Raw genomic sequence first — 22,982 nt, 5'->3', positions numbered from 1 at the left:
GTAAAAAAAGAAAAAAGAAGGAAAAATAATGCAGGGTTTGGTGGTCACAAATCTGTCGTGAAACTTCCGCATACCGTGCGGGCGTGCATGGATGGTGGCTTGGCTTGCCGCCTCCGGTCTCCTCCCGTGATGCAGTGCGGCGGTGATCGAGAGGAACAAGGAGCAGTTGGAACGCATGAGCGGCCACCCTCCGTCTCCATGCTAAATACGTGTTGTCCATTCTTTGCTGCTTGCTTCATGCCATAAGTTGCGCCCCATGAGGATGTTCCTCTTGTTGTGACTCCTTGCCCCTCTCCTCTGTTTCGGTGGATTCTTTACAGGAAGCTTCTAATGTAGGATGCAGGCGTATGCGTCCGCCGCAGCATCCGTTTATATAGTACTTCCTGTGTCTCATAATATAAGAGTGTTTTTAACACTATCCTGCAAAAAAAAGAGTGTTTTTAACACTAATAAGCTAATTATTGTTGCCTTAATAACCGTGATATAAAAGGACCGTGTTATCCAGAGAAGTCAGCAGACGTTCCATTTATCGCCCCTCCCGGCGAACGTTTGCTGGTTAGCATTTTTTATTAAATTAAACAACGGAGCATGAACGCCGTCGGCCTGCATGATTATTCTAATGGTTGTTTCAGTTCAGGGTTTGGCCCAGAAACAGAACGTATCGAATGCAGAGGCCACCATAAAATACTTTGAATGAACGTTAAGTTATGAGGCAAACAATTTCCACATCGGGAAGTGAATATATAACAGAAGAAATATAAGTAAACATTTTGGTTGGAGGCCCTTATTTGATCGGACTTCGGTTGACATCCACTGTTAAAAAAAAAATGAGACCAACCCAAAAGCTAACCCTCGTTGGGTTTTCTTTATAGGAGAAACTTCGTGAGCACCACGCGTCTATGCCGGAACTCAAACTCCGTGAGCACCACGCGTCCATGCCGGGACTACTCAAACTCCGTGAGCACCACGCGTCCATGCCGGGACTCGAACTCGGGTGGGCTGGCAACAATCTCAGCTGCCCAGTCAACGGGTCGACACCCCGTCCTCACATCCATCCACTGCTAAGAAAGCGCCTATCCAGGACAACCCATCGAAGACGATTTTGCCACAATATGCATCACATGAAGTAAAATAATGACAGAAATAATAGTTAGGTAATTTCTCGCGGTTTTGCCAAAGAAAGTCTGATGTGATGTTTCACAGCAATAAAGTGGTCGACACATAATCCCAGCTCCAGCCTTATTTAGATGCTGATCAAGGTAGTTCTTCGGATCTGATCCCTAATGCCCCACCCGGGTTGCCTCCTCTGTTAACACAGAGGGAAATATTATGTCATCGTTACTGGATAAGAAACCTAGAGGGGGCGGCAAAAACAATTTTCTTTTCTTACCGGCAACAATTGTACATATTAAAAAGAAACAAAAATGACGTTCACTTCCAACCAAGCTCATTATTTAGTTAGACAGAGGGCAAATCCAAAAAACGACTTCCAAAGACGCTCAAGTAGCTTTCCATGAAGCCATACAAAACTTGGAAGCAATGGATGCTTCACATCGGCAATCATGGAACGGCCGGCCGCTAACCAACTCAGTGTATTTCCCTCCTAGCTACCATACGTCCCCCTGACCAGCAAAGGGAAACAAATTCCCGAAGCACCACAGTCCACAGCCAGCGCTGCGGCGAATTAGACCTTCAGAAAGAATCTTCTTCTAGTGTAAGAAAGGGAGGGTTTTAATCTTCGTATTCCACATCGTAGTCATCGTCTAGCTCGGAACCATCGACCCCACCCATGATGGACAGGAAGGCGAGAACCGAGATGAGTTGCGCCGCGAGGAAGTACTTTGTTCTTCGCCTAGCTTTCTTCTCCTCCTCTGTCCGCTCCTTCTTAGCTTTGGGTTTCGGCTTGTAACCTAGAAACAATCAGGTTCATAAGAACTCAAAGACGGTAAATGCTTCAAAAGTGCAGAATGTAAGAGAGATATAGAGGTGCAACGGCAAAGAATATTGTTTTGGTTGGATTTGTCTCCATATTACCATCTCATTTATCTCCGTTTCAAGTGAACATTGTTAGGCCAAAGTCTCCAACACAAAGTATACCTAAAAGTATTCATTGTACATGACGTGCCACAAATTGCATTTATGCAATCACTGGTGGAGCTCTTGCAGTATGTGAGGGCTGAGCAATGTATAACTATAAAATACTCATTTTCAACTTGTATCCCAAATGAGTATACATGCAAGTGCCTGTTAACACTATCTCCATTGGAACACAGCAATGGAAGCTTATCAAATGAAGTACTCCCTCCGTCCCAAAATAAGTGACTCAACTTTGTACTAAAGCTAGTACAAAGTGAGTCACTTATTTTGGGACGGAGGGAGTATTTTTAACTAGCACTGTTAACACAATCTCAGAACATGAAACTAACAAAAAAGATATTTATATCCATGAACAGATAAATAACTAGGAGCACATGTTCCCAATATTAACCAATCAACAAATATGAGAACTAGTAGAGATGCACTTTATGGTCTGAAGTACTATAACAGAGAAATGCATTAACTTACTTTGTCCAGAAGATGATGTTTTCCTGGGCGTGGATGATGATGGCATATCAGATGAAGCTGATCCTGCTGATGATGAGCCAACTTCCACCAATTGGACCTTAATATCCTCGGCATACTTTACCAAGTTGTCATAGTTCTGCAAATAGCTTCGCAGCATAGATGTAGCCTAAGAAGCAGAACATGCCAGGAAGTCAGTCAAAACACAACTCATGGGTTGGAGAATGTGTTTTACAGCTAGTTAACGCAAAAAAAAGCATACAAAGAACTATTAACATATGATGCATTTGAGAAGTGCACTCCATGACTCATGCTTCCAGGGTTACGTGCAGATTATTATTGAATATCAATGTGCATTCATGTTTTGGATTCTGTAACTGAATGTTCATGTATACTGAACTTCATTTGGATAGAAGCAAAGCTGAGCATTCAAGGGTGAGGGCAACTCACAGGTAATGCATTAAGGACAAAAAGAACATGTCCAAGCAAAAGAGCATCAGCATCTGTAGGGCTGCAGAATTCAAAGTATAGAATGGTTAGTGTCCTGCAAATGTTACATCAATTTAAGATAAACATATGAAGAGCCACAAATAATCAAAATGCTCAATCGACTAGTGGTTCGGGACATCTTTCAACGAGGCAGCCTGGATTTCGACTTCCATAAATCAGAGACCATGCCACAAAAAAAGGATGGTCCGCTATGCATTTCATCTTTCTGGACCCCCCCCCCCCCCCCCCCCCCCCTTCATGGTGAGCATCTCCCTGTGATCGGGATGAGGTAGATGCCTCCCAGCTGGGGGGTGGACCGGATCGTATGAAAGTTTCATCTTTCAATTTATTGTGATTCTTTCTCAGCTACTATTCAAATTCGGATAGCTTTACTACTTCAATGTAATCCATTTCTTTTCACAAAAGAAAATAAAAGATTATTTCGATTCCTATATAACTCTTATGTATCAGAATATGAACCCCTAATACAATTCAATACATCGCATATAAACCAAAACATAAGAAAAACAATAATATACCTATCGTCGAAAAGAAAGGATTGATCCCCTAATTTCGTAGATAAAGCATCATAAGCAGCAGTAGCCTTCCGGTATATCTGTTCAAAACAAGAAATTACAAGTATGCCATAAGCTACTAGTGCGTGACTAAAAATAAGGAACGTAAAAGTCATGAGTACAGAAGTAGTAACCTCCTCTTCTTTTTCTGCAGCATTAAGCTTTGTTATATCCATTAGTCGCTTCACATCTCTAATTTTCTTCCAGTGGAGTACCTTTCCAATAGGCCAGGGGAGATCAGAAAAGTAGATGTCTCGTGCAATGCTCCCATGAGCCCCATCATTTGCCAACCAAAGTTCGTATTGCAGAGCATCAGCAAGCCAGGTCGAAATCATGGCCTTTGTGGATAGTACATCAGAGTAAGAAACGCTTGGGTGTTTTGAGGTCAAGTCAACAATTTTCTCCTCCCTGAGATACTCAATTACTCCTCCATTCTCATTGTTGAATGCGACACACTCGCCAAATTCAATATATGGTATGTGATCTGTGGAATAAAGACCAAGATGTAAGGGCAGAAGAGCAGTATATATGCTTAGCAAATTTTAGGAAAACAAGTCTCTAGTTTATAGTACTGTATTAGAAAGAGCATAGTGGTAGGACATTTCTTCTTTCTTTTGTCCATATTTTATCCCTTTGTTGTACTGATGATGACAGACCCTGGCCCATGGTAAGTTTCTTCCCCCCTCACTAGCTGCTATAGTAGAACTCCCCTGTTTACTGCACCAAAATATATCCTAGCTCTCTCCCTGATCATTCAATCTTTCTGCTGACTCTCTTTCAATTCCATCCATCCCCACAGTATGGGAAGGATATATTCTAGCCTCCCCTCTATCAAGTTAGCCACCTATGTACATCTTGCCTAGTGCATGATTGCACAGGGACTGTCCCTGGTGGGTGTGGATCTTATTGACCCTGCCCAGCTATGGCTTTGGTGCCAACATTGCTGGAAAGGACATGGAAAGAAAGGGGGAAGCTGTGAGGCAAGACAAATGGAGCTAACGGTGACCATGCAACCCTGTATGCTGCTGATTCGCTTCCAATCTGTCATTATTCAATCACCATTGGCACCACACTGCCACCCACCCACCGACGTGGTGCCACGCTTTGTCCTCGCCTCTAACCTAGTTTCTAGGATGTACTCATGAATTAGGGCGAATATTGTCTTGCTATGTTCCAGATAGATGTATGATGATGTATTTCGTCTTCTTTTTTATCGGTAGCAAATAAATAACATTGCAATTACGAGTCATTTGCATGAATAACCTTAGCTGCGCCATTCATCCAAGCATATACCCTATACAGTACCGATGTCAACAATAACAGGCTCAGTAGATCTTTCAGAGGAGTCAAATGCATCCCATATGAAACGAAAAAATGCCCCTCAAATGCATGAATTTTGGAAAGATGTAGTTACACAAATAAAAAAGGTTACACAAACACATAACTGGAGCGATCTAACATTCGGTACAGCTAATAAGTTTCGGCTTGAAGCTACAAAACTAGAGTCCGAAGCCAGGCTAGGTAGCAGTCTATGAAACTGCACTGCTTAGCACATTCAGTTATCCGCCAACTACATTATTGCCTGAGTAAGTTCCTTGGTAGGATTAGATACTAGTTCATCAGAAACAGACCTATCTGTGTAACTATTGCTTGATTTGGTTCAGACTTTTTGCTTATCATTGTGTTTAGAACCCCGCTTCTACTTACTTTGATGTGTACGGCTTCACACTTGTCTAATCAAACTGGATAAGTCCTTTAATGAACACCAAAACTTGGATCCGGACCTAGTACCAGACATGAAGAGGCGAGCAGGCATCCCACGGATAAGTGTGCCTGATCTCTGCACGCCCAAGGACCTACACGGGATGCATCAGCTCAAGCGCAAAGGATTCGAAGCACATATGCCTCGCCAAGCAAAGCAAAATTCTCTCACGCGACCCAGACACAGAACCTAGCACAGTCAACAATTCAGACTCAATCCTAAGCGACGACACCCAGGCGGGGGGGATGCTTGGATCAGAGGGATCTTAGCTCACACAGCCCACGCGAGGAAACAGGGGCGCGGGGGAGGCGGGGGCGGGGGCTCACCGGCGTCGGGGAAGCGGGAGTCGACGTGGATGTCGAAGGGGACCTGGGACATGCGGAGGTAGAGGAGGACGGGGAGGCAGGTCGGGCAGGCGGTGGGGAGCCCGAAGCCGGGCTTCCGCGCCACCAGCGTCTTCCGCGCCGCGGCCTCCCACTCCGCCGCCGCCGTCGTCGCCGATGCCATCGCCGGGAGGGTGGGGAGCTTGCGGAAGGGGTTTGGTTCGGGTTTCGGGGAAACAGCGAGGGGGGCTTGGGGAAACAGCGAAGGGGTTTTATGCGGCGCCTCTCGTCGTCTCCTACTGCCGGCCTGCTCTCTTCTTATTTCGCCGCTCCGTTAGATTTTGGGCTCATGGGCTCAGCCAGGCCCAAACGGCGTGACGCCGACCGAGTCGGCGGCCGTGAAGGACTTTCCCACCGTGTTCTTGAAGAAAAAGAGTTTCCGACCGTAAAGTCTGACAGACAGAAACTTTCTTTTACCACTCAAAAAAAAAAAGACAGAAACTTTCTGGACTTCGTATTTTGTTCTTTTCTTTTTCCTTTTTTTGCAGGGATGTATTGTGTTATTTTATGGCATACAGATCATCAAAAGGTAAATCCTTCGACAAAGATACAGTATGAGCCTTACATGTACTAGAATTCAACTATCCTTTTAACTGAATACTCACTTTCTTCTTTCTTTGTCTGTGCACTTCCACTTCATACCCTTCCCTCAAAACTTCTCAACAACAACAAAACAAACTTCCCTCCAAAACCATTCTTTTTTGCCTCTTTTGTTGCCTCTGGCAAAGCTGGAATTGTTGGAATAGTTGAATAGAGATAGGACTCTACTTTCCTCATGTTTAAACTTGTAGTCTTTCTCTATCCCTTCTTTTGTCCAACTTCTTCCCGTTCTGTACCGACCTTCTGTAAACGATCTCTTCGATCCATCATCTTGTAAGCCACGGCATTATCGATATAAATACAAGTACGGCCCGAGCAAAGGGTTCTACGCTTCCCAAACAATCTTACATGGTAATCAGAGCATCTTCTTCTTCCTATCAACCGAAAAAGGATCGCATCTAGACTAGCCCTACCACAAACTTTCGCCATGACTACCGCCTCCACCCAAAACAGCACCAGGAGTGCCCTCTCCACATCCATGTCCTCATCATCCACCTTCGCACCTTCCTCCTCCTCAAATTCATCCTTCGCCATATCCATTGAACCACCACCTCAGGAGAAGCTTACGAGGAACAACTACCTCATGTGGAAGGCCATCGTGCTGCCCCAAAATAAGGGCGCACAGATGGGCCACCACCTCCATCCGGAGAGCCAAGCGTCGTCGGAGACTCTCACCATCACCAAGGATGGAAAAGAGGAGCAGATCGCCAATTTCGCCCGTGTTCTCTGGTACGCACAGTAGCAACAAGTCCAGGGTTTTCTGATGGGTTCTCTATCTCGTGAGATACTTGCACAGGTTGTTACCCTTCAGACACCGACGGAGGTATGGGCGGCGATCCATGCCATGTTCACTGCCCAATCCGAAGCTCAAGCCATCAATACCCAGATAGAGCTCACAAACCTGAAGAAGGGGAATATGTCTATGACTGAATACCTAGCCAAGATCAAGACTCTCCCTGATGAGATCGCCTGCACTGGAGCTGTGCTGACAAGGGGTGAGATCGTCTCTCAAGTTCTGGCCGGACTCGACCTTGGCTACAATCCAGTGGTGTCTGCCATTGCTGCACGGGTGGAGCCCGTCACCGTCCAGGAGTTGTATACGCAGCTGCTAAGCTTCGACTCACGCCTCAACCTTCTTCATGGGATGAACATCCGGCAGTCTTCAGCAAACTCTGCGTCACGTGGCCACGGAGGTGGCCGTGGGCGCGATCACCAGCAGCGAAATCGGAGCAGCAACAACAATGAGCGCGGACGTGATAGCAGCCAAGGCGCGCGACCAAGCGGGGTGGCTACACCAACACTAACACCTCTGCAAGGTCTGGAGGGGGCGGCTACAGCAAAAATAATGCCTCCTCTGGATCATCTTCCTCCAACAGCCATGTTCGGTGCCAACTATGCAAGAAACCAGGCCATGAGGTCATGGATTGTTGGCGCCGTTTTGAGGAGGACTATGTTCCCGATGCTCGCCATGTTGCTGCTGCAATAAGGGAGCAAGGAGGTCATGGCACCATCTGGTACGCTGACTCAGGGGCCACTGACCACGTCACCAATGAGCTTGAGAAGCTTGCCATGATGGAGAAGCACTTTGGCAACGATCAAATTCACACCGCAAGTGGTGGAGGTATGGATATTTGTCATATTGGTCAAGCGTCTATTAATTCCCCTACTCTTAAACGTGATCTAGTTATAAAAGATGTCCTTCATGTTCCACAAGCCAACAAGAATCTTGCATCTATGTCTCATTTAACTGCCGATAACAATGTCTTCTTTGAAACTCATCCTACTTATTTTCTCATAAAGGACCGGGCAACGAGGGATCTCATTCACCACGGTAGATGCATTGGAGGCTTGTATCCCATCACATCCGGATCACTTAGTCGAAAGCGTCGTCATCAAGTTTACTCCGTCATCAAGCCTTCCTTGGCAAGATGGCATCAAAGATTAGGACATCCTTCGTCGATCATAGTTAAGCAAGTAGTGAATAAAGGCAATCTTCCATTGTCATCTAGTCAAAGTGTTGAGTCTGTTTGTGATGCTTGTCAATGTGCGTCACCAACTCCCCTATCCTAGGTCAAATAGTGTGTCTCATTCTCCGTTGGAACTTATTTTTAGTGATGTATGGGGTCATGCAAGAGATTCTTTTGGAAGAAAAAAAATATTATGTTAACTTCATCGATGATTTTAGCAACTTCACTTGGGTATATTTGCTTAAGTTTAAATCTGAAGTTCTCTTAGTCTTTCAAGAATTTCATAAACTTGTCGAACGTCACTTTGATAGAAAAATTATTGCAGTTCAAAGTGACTGGGGAGGAGAGTATGAGAAACTCAACTCTTTCTTTCGTGACATTGGTATTGCCCATCATGTCTCTTGCCCTCATGCTCATCAACAAAATGGCTCCGCTGAACGTAAGCACCATCATATCATTGAAGTAGGCCTATCCCTTCTAGCCCATGCTTCAATGCCTCTAAAATATTGGGATGAAGCTTTTATTGCTGCTACTTATCTTATCAACCGTCTTCCTAGCAAAGTAATTGGAAACATTACTCCCTTAGAAAAATTGTTTCATAAAAAAGCAGACTATAATTCCCTAAGAATTTTTGGATGTGCTTGTTATCCCAATCTTCGTCCATATAATCGACACAAACTTGAGTTCCGCTCCACTCAATGTGTTTTCCTTGGCTACAGTAATCTTCACAAAGGGTACAAGTGCCTTGAGATCTCTACTAGACGTATCTATATTTCTCATGATGTCATATTTGATGAAACAATATTTCCCTTTGCAAAGCTTCATCCAAATGCCGGAGCCCTACTTCGTGCAGAAATTGCTCTCCTTCCTGACTACACCTCTAGTCCAGATCACGGGGGCGAGTTAAATAGTGCTGATCATATGACTAGTACCAAAGAAAATTTAATTTTTGATGATAAGTGTGCAGCTTCAGGTTGTGATTTTATGCAAGGAGAAGCAGCCAAATCTGTCACAGAATCTTAGGTTGATTCAGCCAACAGTAGCAGCGTACGATTCAAGGCAGATCTCAGCGCACGATCCCAGGAGGAGCTAGGTCATCTGGTGGCCGACAGTCCTGGCAGCCTGGGCCTCTCCAGTCCAACCAGTGTGGGCCGGCGCGAGTATAGGATCGAAAGTATGTCTAGAGGGGGGTGATTAGACTACTCGACCAAATAAAAATCTAGCATTTTCCCAATTTTAAGTCTTGGCAGATTTTAGCAACTTAGCACTAGTCAAGCAATGAACCTACACATGCAAGTCTAAGAGTATAGCAGCGGAATGTAAAACATTGCACATGAAGGTAAAAGGAGGAGTTTGGAGGGAGCAAACGCAATGTAGACACAGAGATTTTTGGCGTGGTTCCGATAGGTGGTGCTATCGTACATCCACACTGGCGGAGACTTCAACCCACGAAGGGTAACGGTTGCGCAAGTCCATGGAGAGCTCCACCCACTAAGGGTCCACAAAGAAGTAACCTTGTCTATCCCACCATGGCCATCACCCACGAAGGACTTGCCTCACTAGGGTAGATCTTCATGAAGTAGGCGATCTCCTTGCCCGTACAAACTCCTTGGTTCAACTCCACAATCTTGTCGGAGGCTCCCAAGTGACACCTAACCAATCCAGGAGACACCACTCTTCAAAAGGTAATAGACGGTGTGTTGATGATGAACTCCTTGCTCTTGTGCTTCAAATGATAGTCTCCCCAACAGTCAACTCTCTCTCACTGATTTGGATTTGGTGAAAAGAAGATTTGAGTGGAAAGCAACTTGGAGAAGGCTAGAGATCAAGATTCATATGGTTGGAATGGAATATCTTGGTCTCAACACATGAGTAGGTGGTTCTCTCTCAGAAAATGAATGTTGGAAGTGTAGGAATGTTCTGATAGCTCTCTCTCTCTCTTAATGAAGAGTCGGTGGAGGGGTATATATAGCCTCCACACAAAATCTAACCGGTACACACAAATCACCAAACTCGGTGGGACCAAATAATGAAACTCGGTCAGACCGATTTAGTTCAAAATGTGAACGTTAGGCTTTTCGGTGGGACCGACATGTCAACTCGGTGGAACCGATTTCATTAGGGTTAGGGCATAACGTAATCTTGGTGAGACCGATTACACAAACTTGGTGGGACCAATTTTGGTAATAAGCTAACCAGAGAGTTAGTTAGGCAAACTCGGTGGGACCAATTCGCTCATCTCGGTGAGACCGAAACATTACGAAGGGGAAACAGAGAGTTTGCATTGCGAACTCGGTGGGACCGATCGCTCATCTCGGTTGGACCGAAACATTACGAAGGGAAATAGAGAGTTTGCAATCCCATCTCGGTGAGACCGAGATCCCTATTGGTAAGACCGAAGTGAGTAGGGTTTGTGGCAGTGGCTATGTCAAATGAACTCGGTGGTGCCGGATAGAAAGTTTTGGTGGGGCCGAGTTTGACTTTTGGTTTGGGACATACGTGGATATGAGAAAGTAGTTGAGGGTTTTTGGAGCATATCAATAAGAATTTTGAGCAAGCAACCCATTAAGCAACACCTCATCCCCTTTTAATAGTATTGTCTTTTCCTATGGACTCAATGTGATCTTGGATCACTAAAAGTAAAATGTAGAGTCTTGAGCTTTAGAACTTGAGACAATCTTTTGTCCTTAGCATTTTAAGTGGTCCACATTTCTAATCCATGCCATGTCAATCATTGAGCTTTCCTGAAATATTTATCTTGAGATATCATTAGCTCAATGAGCTTTATGTTGTTAGGAATTACCAAAACCACCCAGGGATAGTTGCACTTTCAATCTCCCCCTTTTTGGTAATTGATGACAACATATAGATCAACTTCGACAAATGATCATAAGATTGAAATACATCATCGCTTTGAGAAGTATGTGATAAACAAGAGCTCCCCCTAAATTTGTGCATTATTTAAGATTTGCTTTCGAATGCAAATGCACAATCGATTAGGATCATGGGTCACTCTTCCATGTCACATACATCTTGGTGGAGCGCTCAAAATGATGAAAATTAAAAGCATGCACTCATCACCAAGCAAAGTGAATGATCATATATGGGATATAAGAGATAATATCATCCAGGCAAGCATTAAAGTAGCACATGATCAAACTAGTATCTCACACAGACATAGAGTATCAATCAAGCACACAATAAAGTTCAACCAAAGGCAAGGGAGACAAAGAAGCAAAAACACACACACTCTCTCTCTCGAAGCCTATGATCTATACATTTCTTCCCCTTTGGCAACAAGTTACCAAAAAGTTCGAAAATGCATAGTGTTATGCATCTCTCAGGCTTGGTCTTCGGGAGGTGGTGTAGAGAGCACTCCAAGGACGAAGGCATCTGTTGATGTAGTTGGAGCTGGTGGAGTGGGTGCTGGAGGTGGCACTGAAGCTGTAACTGCTGGTGCTGACGATGTAGCTCTAGAATCTGGTACTGGCACTGCAGCAGACCTCTGACCTCGTGGCACTCGTTGAAAAGCATCCATAGTTGTCTTCCCTCTCTTCTCCTCAGCTTCCTCCTGAAGCTGCTCAACTGCAGTCTGTATCTCAGTCACCTTGAGGTTAAGATCATAGAATTTTGTCTCAACAATCCTTCCCAAGCTTTCTTGATTCTGAGTCAGGGTGGCCAAACCCTTCTCAATCCTCAATGTTGCTTGTATCAGATAACCCAATTGATCTTGTTTGCTTTTCAGGAACACCTGAGATGCTTCCTCAGCAGTTTGCATCCTTGCAGCTTTTTCTGCCTTTGCCTTAGCTCTCTTCTCCTGTGCTTGAGCTGATGAAGGTTCATTCTCATTCATCACAACTGTGTTATCTTCAAGTTCTGGGTGCAAAGGTAAGTGCTCCTTGTCCAACAGGTAGGTGCCTCTGCCCATCTTTGATTTGATGTGCTCCTGAATGTGTGGAGCATACCCGCAAGATCTTTTCTAATTAGCAGCTGTCCTCTTGATTGTCTCTACAATCAGACTCATGACCTTGAATTTTTGAGGCACATCAAAGATTTGTAGCACGTTGATGGAATGTCCTCTAATCATCTTGTGATCTCCAGACTTGGGTAGCAAAGTATGCCTTAAGATGGTGTTGATAGTGGGTAGACCAGACAACAAATAATGTACAAATCCAAGCTTGTGTGTCTCCAAAGCTTTATCAGGGATCTCTTTGTACATGTTTTCCATAGAGTTGTGGTCTTTCTTCTTCTTGGCATACACATCCAAATCATCATCATGTTCCTCCGTGGCATTGATGAACTTGGCCCATTCTTCAACAGTTGATTGGTACCTCGTACCTTCAGACATCCATACTATCCTTCCATCTGGATAGAAATGAGCAGTGGAGTAAAATTGCATAACTAGCTCATCATTCCATTTGGTCAACTTTTGACCCACAAACTCATCAACTCCACAAGCTCTGAAGCTTTCATGTACACCTGGGAAGAAGTCTTCATTCTCATCAATGTATTCCCAATCGACCCATTTCATATCACAGACAATTGGCTTCTTGTCAAGCAGACTAGTCTCATAGAAATCCTGTTGTTCCTTGGTGTGGAACCTATAGTCAACAGTAGTCCTCCTCCTCAAAACATAAGGATCAGACAGTCTCCACAATCTCAGTCTTGCATCCTTTCTGATATTCATGTCCTCGGCTACCGGATGAGCATCATTATGGTCTGGAATCTTGGGTTTCAGTTTTCTTAGCACTAGGGCTTCATCATCCTATTCTTCAACTTCAGGCACTGCGGCCTTGTTCTTCTCTTCAGCTGGGATGTTTTTGGTGCTTCTCTTGGGCTTAGAAGGCTTATGAGACTTGGTGGTTTGAGAAGTAGCTTTGGGAGCAGTTTTGGGCTTTGAAGCAGTAGCCCCTGATTTGATAGCATCTCCCATGAGCTTCTGAGACTTGGGTATTGGTGCAGCTGTTGGGGAACATAGTAATTTCAAGAAAAAATCCTACGCACACACAGGATCATGGTGATGCATAGCAACGAGAGGGGAGAGTGTCGTCCACGTACCCTCATAGACCGTTAAGCGGAAGCGTTATGACAAGGCGGTTGATGTAGTCGTACATCTTCACGATCGACCGATCCTCGGTACCGAACGTACGACACCTCCGCGTCTAGCACACGTTCAGCTCGGTGACGTCCCGCGAACTCACGATACAGTAGAGCTCGGGGAAGAGTTTCGTCAGCACGATGGCGTGATGACGATGTTGATGAAGCTACCGCAGCAGGGCTTCGCCTAAACACCGCTACAGTATGACCGAGGTGGATTATGGTGGAGGGGGGTACCGCACACGGCTGGGAGAGATCTTTGTGATCAACTTGTGTCTCTAGAGGTGCCCCCTACCCTTGTAGATAAAGAATCAAGGGGGAGGCCGTCCGGCCCTTGTTGGTGCGCCAGGAGGAGGAATCGTCCTCCTAGTAGGAGTAGGATTCCTCCCTTTCCTACTCCTACTAGGAGGGGGAAAGGAAGGGGGAGAAAGAGAAGGAAAGGGGGGCGTCGCCCCCCTCTCCTAGTCCAATTCGGACCAGAGGGAGGGGACGCCCTGCCTGCCCTAGGCCAGCCCCTCTCTCTTTCCCTTATGGCCCAACAAGGCCCATTAGCCCCCGGGGGGTTCCGGTAACCCCTCCGGTACTCCGGTAAAATCCCGATTTTACCCGGAACTCTTCTGATGTCCAAATGTAGGCTTCCAATATATCAATCTTTATATCTTGACCATTTCGAGACTCCTCGTCATGTCCGTGATCATATCTGGGACTTCGAACTACCTTCGTTACATCAAAACATATAAACTCATAAAACCGATCGTCACAGAACTTTAAGCGTGTAGACCCTACGGGTTCGAGAACTATGTAGACATGACCGAGACATGTCTCCAGTCAATAACCAATAGCGGAACCTGGATGCTCATATTGGTTCCTACATATTCTACGAAGATCTTTATCGGTCAAACCGCATAACACGATACGTTTTCTCTTTGTCTTTGGTATGTTACTTGCCCGAGATTCGATCGTCGGTATCCCAATACCTAGTTCAATCTCGTTACCACAAGTCTATTTACTCGTTCCGTAATGCACTATTCCGCAACTAGCTCATTAGTTGTATTGCTTGCAAGGCTTATAGTGATGTGTATTACCGAGAGGGCCCAGAGATACCTCTCCGACAATCGGAGTGACAAATCCTAATCTTGATCTATGCCAACTCAACAAGTACCATCAGAGACACTTGTGGAGCACCTTTATAATCACCCAGTTACGTTGTGACGTTTGGTAGCACACAAAGTGTTCCTCTGGTATTCGGGAGTTGCATAATCTCATAGTCATAAGAACATGTATAAGTCATGAAGAAAGCAATAGCAGTAAACAAAAACGATCAAGTGCTAAGCTAACGGAATGGGTCAAATCAATCACATCATTCTCCTAATGACGTGATCCCATTGATCAAATGACAACTCATGTCTATGGTTAGGAAACTTAACCATCTTTGATCAATGAGCTAGTCAAGTAGAGGCACACTAGTGACACTATGTTTGTCTATGTATTCACACATGTATTATGTTTCCGGTTAATACAATTCTAGCATGAATAATAAACATTTATCATGAAATAAGGAAATAAATAATAACTTTATTATTGCCTCTAGGGCATATTTCCTTCAGTCTCCCACTTGCACTAGAGTCAATAATCTAGATTACACAGTAATGATTCTAACACCCATGGAGCCTTGGTGCTGATCATGTTTTGCTCGTGGAAGAGGCTTAGTCAATGGGTCTGCAACATTTAGATCCGTATGTATCTTGCAAATCTCTATGTCTCCCACCTGGACTTGATCCCGGATGGAGTTGAAGCGTCTCTTGATGTGCTTGGTTCTCTGTGAAATCTGGATTCCTTTGCCAAGGCAATTGCACCAGTATTGTCACAAAAGATTTTCATTGGACCCGATGCACTAGGTATGACACCTAGATCGGATATGAACTCCTTCATCCATACTCCTTCATTCGCTGCTTCCGAAGCAGCAATGTACTCCGCTTCCCATGTAGATTCCGCCATGACGCTCTGTTTAGAACTGCTCCAACTGACAGCTCCATCGTTTATTATAAACACGTATCCGGTTTGCGATTTAGAATCATCCGGATCAGTGTCAAAGCTTGCATCAACATAACCATTTACGATGAGCTCTTTGTCACCTCCATAAACGAGAAACATATCCTTGGTCCTTTTCAGGTACTTCTGGATGTTCTTGACCGCTGTCCAGTGATCCACTCCTGGATTACTTTGGTACCTCCCTGCTAGACTAATGGCAAGGCACACATCAGGTCTGGTACACAACATTGCATACATGATAGAGCCTATGGCTGAAGCATAGGGAACACTTTTCATTTTCTCTCTATCTTCTGCAGTGGTCGGGCATTGAGTCTTACTCAACTTCACACCTTGTAATACAGGCAAGAACCCTTTCTTAGCCTGATCCATTTTGAACTTCTTCAAAACTTTATCAAGGTATGTGCTTTGTGAAAGTCCAATTAAGCGTCTTGATCTATCTCTATAGATCTTGATGCCTAATATATAAGCAGCTTCACCGAGGTCTTTCATTGAAAAACTCTTATTCAAGTATCCTTTTATGCTATCCAGAAATTCTATATCATTTCCAATCAACAATATGTTATCCACATATAATATTAGAAATGCTACAGAGCTCCCACTCACTTTCTTGTAAATACAGGCTTCTCCAAAAGTCTGTATAAAACCATATGCTTTGATCACACTATCAAAACGTTTATTCCAACTCCGAGAGGCTTGCACCAGTCCATAAATGGATTGCTAGAGCTTGCACACTTTGTTAGCTCCCTTTGGATCGATACAACCTTCAGGTTGCATCATATACAACTCTTCTTCCAGAAATCCATTCAGGAATGCATTCTTTACATCAATTTACCAAATTTCATAATCATAAAATGCGGCAATTGCTAACCTGATTCAGACGGACTTAAGCATCGCTACGGTGAGAAGGTCTCATCGTAGTCAACTCCTTGAACTTGTCGAAAACCTTTCGCAACAAGTCGAGCTTTGTAGACAGTAACATTACCGTCAGCGTCTGTCTTCTTCTTGAAGATCCATTTATTCTCGATGGCTTGCCGATCATCGGGCAAGTCAACCAAAGTCCACACTTTGTTCTCATACATGGATCCCATCTTAGATTTCATGGCCTCAAGACATTTTGTGGAATCTGGGCTCATCATTGCTTCCTCATAGTTCGTAGATTCGTCATGGTCAAGTAACATGACCTCCAGAACAGGATTACTGTAGCACTTTGGTGCGGATCTTGCTCTGCTTGACCTACGAGGTTCGGTAGTAACTTGATCTGAAGTTTCATGATCATCATCATTAGCTTCCTCACTAATTGGTGTAGGTGTCACAGGAACAAGTTTCTGTGACAAACTACTTTCCAACAAGGGAGCAGGTACTGTTACCTCATCAAGTTCTACTTTCCTCCCACTCACTTCTTTTGAGAGAAACTCCTTCTCTAGAAAGGATCCATTCTTAGCAAAGAATGTCTTGCCTTCGGATCTGTGATAGAAGGTGTACCCAACAGTTTCCTTTGGGTATCCTATGAAGACACATTTCTCCGATTTGGGTTCGAGCTTATCAGGTTGAAGCTTTTTCACATAAGCATCGCAACCCCAAAATTTAAGAAATGACAACTTTGGTTTCTTGCCAAACCATAGTTCATAAGGTGTCATCTCAATGGATTTTGATGATGCCCTATTTAATGTGAATGCATCCGTCTCTAAAGCATAACACCAAAATGATAGCGGTAAATCAGCAAGAGACATCATAGATCACATCATATCTAGTAAAGTACGATTACGACATTCGGACACACCATTACGTTGTGGTGTTCCAGGTGGCGTGAGTTGCGAAACTATTCTGCATTGTTTCAAATGTAGACCAAACTCGTAACTCAAATACTCTCCTCCATGATCAGATCGTAGAAACTTTATTTTCTTGGTACGATGATTTTCCACTTCACTCTGAAATTCTTTGAACTTTTCAAATGTTTCAGACTTCTGTTTCATTAAATAGATATACCCATATCTTCTTAAATCATCTGTGAAGGTGAGAAAATAACGATACCTGCCGCGAGCCTCAATATTCATCGGGCCACATACATCAGTATGTATGATCTCCAACAAGTCTGTTGCTCGCTCCATTGTTCTGGAGAACGGCGTTTTAGTCATCTTGCCCATAAGGCATGGTTCGCAAGTACCAAGTGATTCCAAAAGTCCATCAGTATGGAGTTTCTTCATGCGCTTTACACCAATCTGACCTAAACGGTAGTGCCACAAATAAGTTGCACTATCATTATCAACTCTGCATCTTTTGGCTTCAATATTATGAATATGTGTATCACTACTATCGAGATTCATCAGAAATAGACCACTCTTCAAAGGTGCATGACCATAAAAGATATTACTCATATAAATAGAACAACCATTATTCTCGGATTTAAATGAATAACCATCTCGCATTAAACAAGATCCAGATATAATGTTCATGCTCAACGCTGGCACCAAATAACAATTATTTAGGTCTAAAACTAATCCCGAAGGTAGATGTAGAGGTAGCGTGCCGACGGCGATCACATCGACTTTGGAACCATTTCCCACGCACATCGTCACCTCGTCCTTAGCCAGTCTTTGCTTAATCTGTAGTCCCTGTTTCGAGTTGCAAATATTAGCAACAGAACCAGTATCAAATACCCAGGTGCTACTACGAGCTCTGGTAAGGTACACATCAATAATATGTATATCACATATACCTTTGTTCACCTTGCCATCCTTCTTATCCGCCAAATACTTGGGGCAGTTCCGCTTCCAGTGATCAGTCTGTTTACTGTAGAAGCACTCAGTCTCAGGCTTAGGTCCAGACTTGGGTTTCTTCTCTCGAGCAGCAACTTGCTTGCTGTTCTTGTTGAAGTTCCCCTTCTTCTTCCCTTTGCCCTTTTTCTTGAAACTAGTGGTCTTGTTGACCATCAACACTTGATGCTCCTTCTTGATTTCTACCTCCGCAGCTTTCAGCATTGCGAAGAGCTCGGGAATAGTCTTATTCATCCCTTGCATATTATAGTTCATCACGAAGCTCTTGTAGCTTGGTGGAAGTGATTGGAGAATTCTGTCAATGACGCTATCATCCGGAAGATTAACTCCCAATTGAATCAAGTGATTACAATACCCAGACATCTTGAGTATATGCTCACTGACAGAACTAGTCTCCTCCATCTTGCAGCTATAGAACTTATTGGAGACTTCATATCTCTCAATCGGGGCATATGCTTGAAATATTAACTTCAACTCCTGGAACATCTCATATGCTCCATGACCTTCAAAACGTCGTTGAAGTCCCGGTTCTAAGTCGTAAAGCATGGCACACTGAACTATCGAGTAGTCATCAGCTTTACTCTGCCAGACGTTCTTAACGTCATCAGCAGCATCTGCAGTAGGCCTGACACCCAGTGGTGCTTCCATGACGTAATTCTTCGGTGCAGCAATGAGGATAATCCTCAAGTTACGGACCCAGTCCGTGTAATTGCTACCATCATCTTTCAACATTGCTTTCTCAAGGAACGCATTAAAATTCAACGGAACAACAACACGGGCCATCTATCTACAACAACATAGATAAGCAAAATACTATCAGGTACTAAGTTCATGATAAATTTAAGTTCAATTAATCATATTACTTAAGAACTCCCACTTTGATAGACATCCCTCTAATCATCTAAGTGATCACGTGATCCATATCAACTAAACCATAACCGATCATCACGTGAAATGGAGTAGTTTTCAACGGTGAACATCACTATGTTGATCATATCTACTATATGATTCATGCTCGACCTTTCGGTCTCAATGTTCCGAGGCCATATCTGCATATGCTAGGCTCATCAAGTTTAACCCGAGTATTCTGCGTGTGCAAAACTGGCTTGCACCTGTTGTAGATGGACTTAGAGCTTATCACACCCGATCATCACGTGGTGTCTCGGCACAACGAACTTTGGCAACGGTGCATACTCAGGGAGAACACTTTTATCTTGAAATTTAGTGAGAGATCATCTTATAATGCTACCGTCAAACGAAGCAAAATAAGATGCATAAAGGATAAACATCACATGCAATCAATATAAGTGATATGATATGGCCATCATCATCTTGTGCTTGTGATCTCCATCTCTGAAGCACCGTCATGATCACCATCGTCACCGGCGCGACACCTTGATCCTCATCGTAGCATCATTGTCGTCTCACCAACTATTGCTTCTACGACTATTGCTACCGCTTAGTGATAAAGTAAAGCAATTACAGGGCGATTGCATTGCATACAATAAAGCGACAACCATATGGCTCATGCAAGTTGCCGATAACTCCGTTACAAAACATGATCATCTCATACAATAAATATAGCATCATGTCTTGACTGAGGGAGTCCTGGATTAGGGGGTCTCCGGATAGCCGGACTATATCCTTTGGCCGGACTGTTGGACTATGAAGATACAAGATTGAAGACTTCGTCCTGTGTCCGGATGGGACTCTCCTTGGCGTGGAAGGCAAGCTTGGCCATACGGATATGTAGATCTCCTTCCTTGTAACCGACTCTGTGTAACCCTAGCCCTCTCCGGTGTCTATATAAACCGGAGGGTTTAGTCCGTAGGACGACAACAATCATACCATAGGCTAGCTTCTAGGGTTTAGCCTCTACGATCTCGTGGTAGATCAACTCTTGTAATACTCATATCATCAAGATCAATCAAACAGGAAGTAGGGTATTACCTCCATCGAGAGGGCCCAAACCTGGGTAAACATCGTGTCCCCCGCCTCCTGTTACCATCCGCCTTAGACGCATAGTTCGGGACCCCCTACCCGAGATCCGCCGGTTTTGACACCGACATTGGTGCTTTCGTTGAGAGTTCCACTGTGCCGTCACCGTAAGGCTTGATGGCTCCTTCGATCATCGGTAACGATGCGGTCCAGGGTGAGGTTTTCCTCCCCGGACAGATCTTCGTATTCGGCGGCTTCGCACTGCGGGCCAACTCGCTTGGCCATCTGGAGCAGATCGAGAGCTACGCCCCTGGCCATCAGGTCAGGTTCAGAAACTTAAACTACACTGCCGACATCCGCGGAGACTTGATCTTTGACGGATTCGAGCCCATGTCAGGTGCGCCGCACGATCACGACGAGCATGATTTAGGTCTGCCGTCGGACAGTGTTCGGGAGATCACACCTGCAACTACTCCGGCCTTCAATCCGGAGCAAATTGTGCCATCCGAGGAAGGGTGGATAGACCCCGCCATGGAGGCCGCACTCTCAGTGGCGATAGAGCCGGATACTGACTTCACCCATTACGAGAGCCGTGTTGCCGAACCACTGGATTCGTCTCCGGCCACGGACTCCGAGCCGCCTACGTCCATGCCTATCGAATCTGATTGGGCGCCGATCATGGAGCTTGTTGGGGATATTACTGCTGGGCGTAAACCGGCCTATCTGGGCCGGGTCAACTTCATCAGTAGTTCCAGAAGTGATAAAGCCCGAGAAGGCAGATGAGGGCCTAAGGCCCATAGCCGGTTCAAGACTGGTAGCTGTAAACCAGAATTTGTATATAAACTTGTATTGTAAGTTAGGAATAAGGAGAGACCAACCCGGATACGAATATCGACCGGTGTTGGGACTCTGTGAACCGACGGGAGTCACCCGTGTATATAAGGGGACGACCCGGTGGCGGTTCAAGGACAACAGACAACAACTCGAGACATAGGCGAAGCTTGTTTGCTCCCTAGTCATCAAAATCCCATCAATTCCATCACAACTAGACGTAGGCTTTTACCTTCATTGAAGGGGCCAAACTAGTATAAACTCTCTTGCGTCCCTGTGTCCGCTTTAACCCCTTCAAGCTAACCTGTCGCGATGGCTCCATGACTAAGTCCTTTCTCTAGGACATCTGCCATGACAAAACCACGACAGTTGGCGCCCACCGTGGGGCTATCACACGATGGTTTCCGGTTCTTGGAGGGCCGCTTTGAAGGACTCGAGGGCTACGCTGTAGGCCGGATGACTAAGAGTCGTCGCGGCAAGCTCTACATCGACCACGCAGGCTGGGGCCCCGAGGCCGGCTCAATTGAGTACGGGTACCGGGTCCCCTTTGGTAGCATTCACATTTTCATTGGCAAGATCAGTGAACCGGGCCCTAAGCCGGACATCTGCACCGACCTCATCGAGACGGCTCAGCGTGCGCGATCCACCCAGGTTAAACCGGCCATGAAGCGTGCCTTCGTGGGAGTCATCCATGGAGGAAGTTATGAGGATGGATCGGAATCTCGCGGTGATGCCGTCGTTTGTTCTGATGATGAGTCATCGACCGGAGAAACCGAATCTCTTTGTCAGCTACAAGACGGCCGAATTGGGGGCTGTTCCGATGGCGACAGTATTTTGAACCCCTCTGATCTGCCCAACCGGGTTGGAATATTCATGACTGGCACACAAGTAGCGCTTCATTCTTCGACCGCTGCAGCAACGACCTCCAGTTCAGCAGTGGCAACGACTGCCGGGCCAGGAGGCCCTGTGCGCCCGCCGGCTCAGGTTCTATCAGAACTATTTGATGCGTTGGCTGTGCTTATGGCGGAGGTCAATCCGCCGGATCAGGACGCTCACAACGCGGAGACTGCAAAGGTAAAGGAACAGATCACCCAGGCCAAGGCGGATCTGGCGGCTGAGGACACCAGGATGGCCGCAGAGCGGGCCGCTTTAGACGCACAGGCCTACAGGCTTATGTTGGACCAGAGCGTGTCACATGAAGTCATGAGGAGGAAGCACCGATCCCGCTTACCTCCGGTTTTCGAGGCCAGAGACCTTTTCAACACTCCAGGACCAAGAGCCGACAATCCGCTCGAGGGAAACCGGGCAGAAGCCCTTGGGGCCGGTGCACCGGTTCAGCCTCGTCAGATGGACCCGCCTCGTCAAAACACCGTTATACCTCAGGCTGCTTTAACACCTCCGGGTCACTACTCCAACCCAATGAACAATCTTGTTGCCGCTGCTGCACGGCTGGAGGCCATTCCAATTGAAGGTGACTCACCGCAGGTAGTAGAGACGCGACGGGTCAAGGAACTTCTGAGGACAGCTTTGGCCCAACAGGAAGCGTACTCGTACAGCCGCGACCGGATCCACTCGACCCCCCGTCCAAGCCGGAGCTATAGCAGACATATGGATGAACCAGCAGTGTCGAGTAATGAACAACGTGGGGCACCCCGTGACAACAACCCGGCGGGTGGTGCTGATAACGCTCAGGGAGTGGTGGACCGGGCCCGCGCGCGCAGGGAGGCCGAGTTAGCCACACAACATCAGGCTCGGCAGCCCACGCCGGTTCGTCCAACCACCTCGACTGAACCTGGTGTTACTTCTAGTTCTTTGGGGGTGCCTTGCCTTATCCCCGCTTTACGCAACGTACGCCTGCTCAAGGATTTCAAAGGCCCGCGCAAGGTACCAAATTACATGGCGGATCAACCTCCAGAGACATGGGTGGAGAGCTATGAGATGGCCATGGAGAT

At 45.5% G+C, this 22,982-nt stretch overlaps 1 protein-coding gene and 1 pseudogene across 1 annotated transcript; one reads left to right on the top strand and one right to left on the bottom strand.

Moving 5' to 3' along the window:
* Positions 1-1,415: 1,415 nt before the first annotated feature.
* On the bottom strand, positions 1,416-5,995 carry LOC125522785 (mitochondrial outer membrane import complex protein METAXIN-like). The gene is made up of 6 exons (XM_048687818.1): positions 5,715-5,995; positions 3,761-4,110; positions 3,591-3,667; positions 3,013-3,073; positions 2,566-2,731; positions 1,416-1,910 (listed from the first exon to the last, which is right to left on the bottom strand). Exons 1-6 carry the CDS (start codon positions 5,893-5,895, stop codon positions 1,732-1,734), a joined length of 1,014 nt encoding a protein of 337 aa, XP_048543775.1. The 5' UTR covers positions 5,896-5,995; the 3' UTR covers positions 1,416-1,731.
* A 1,357-nt stretch (positions 5,996-7,352) lies between these two features.
* On the top strand, positions 7,353-7,492 carry LOC125526130 (annotated as a pseudogene).
* Positions 7,493-22,982: the final 15,490 nt, after the last annotated feature.

This window comes from Triticum urartu, chromosome 7, assembly GCF_003073215.2.
Source record: "Triticum urartu cultivar G1812 chromosome 7, Tu2.1, whole genome shotgun sequence".
Taxonomy (NCBI): domain Eukaryota; kingdom Viridiplantae; phylum Streptophyta; class Magnoliopsida; order Poales; family Poaceae; genus Triticum; species Triticum urartu.
The sequence above is the reverse complement of the archived record's forward strand: the minus strand, read 5'-3'. Positions and strand labels throughout refer to the sequence as shown.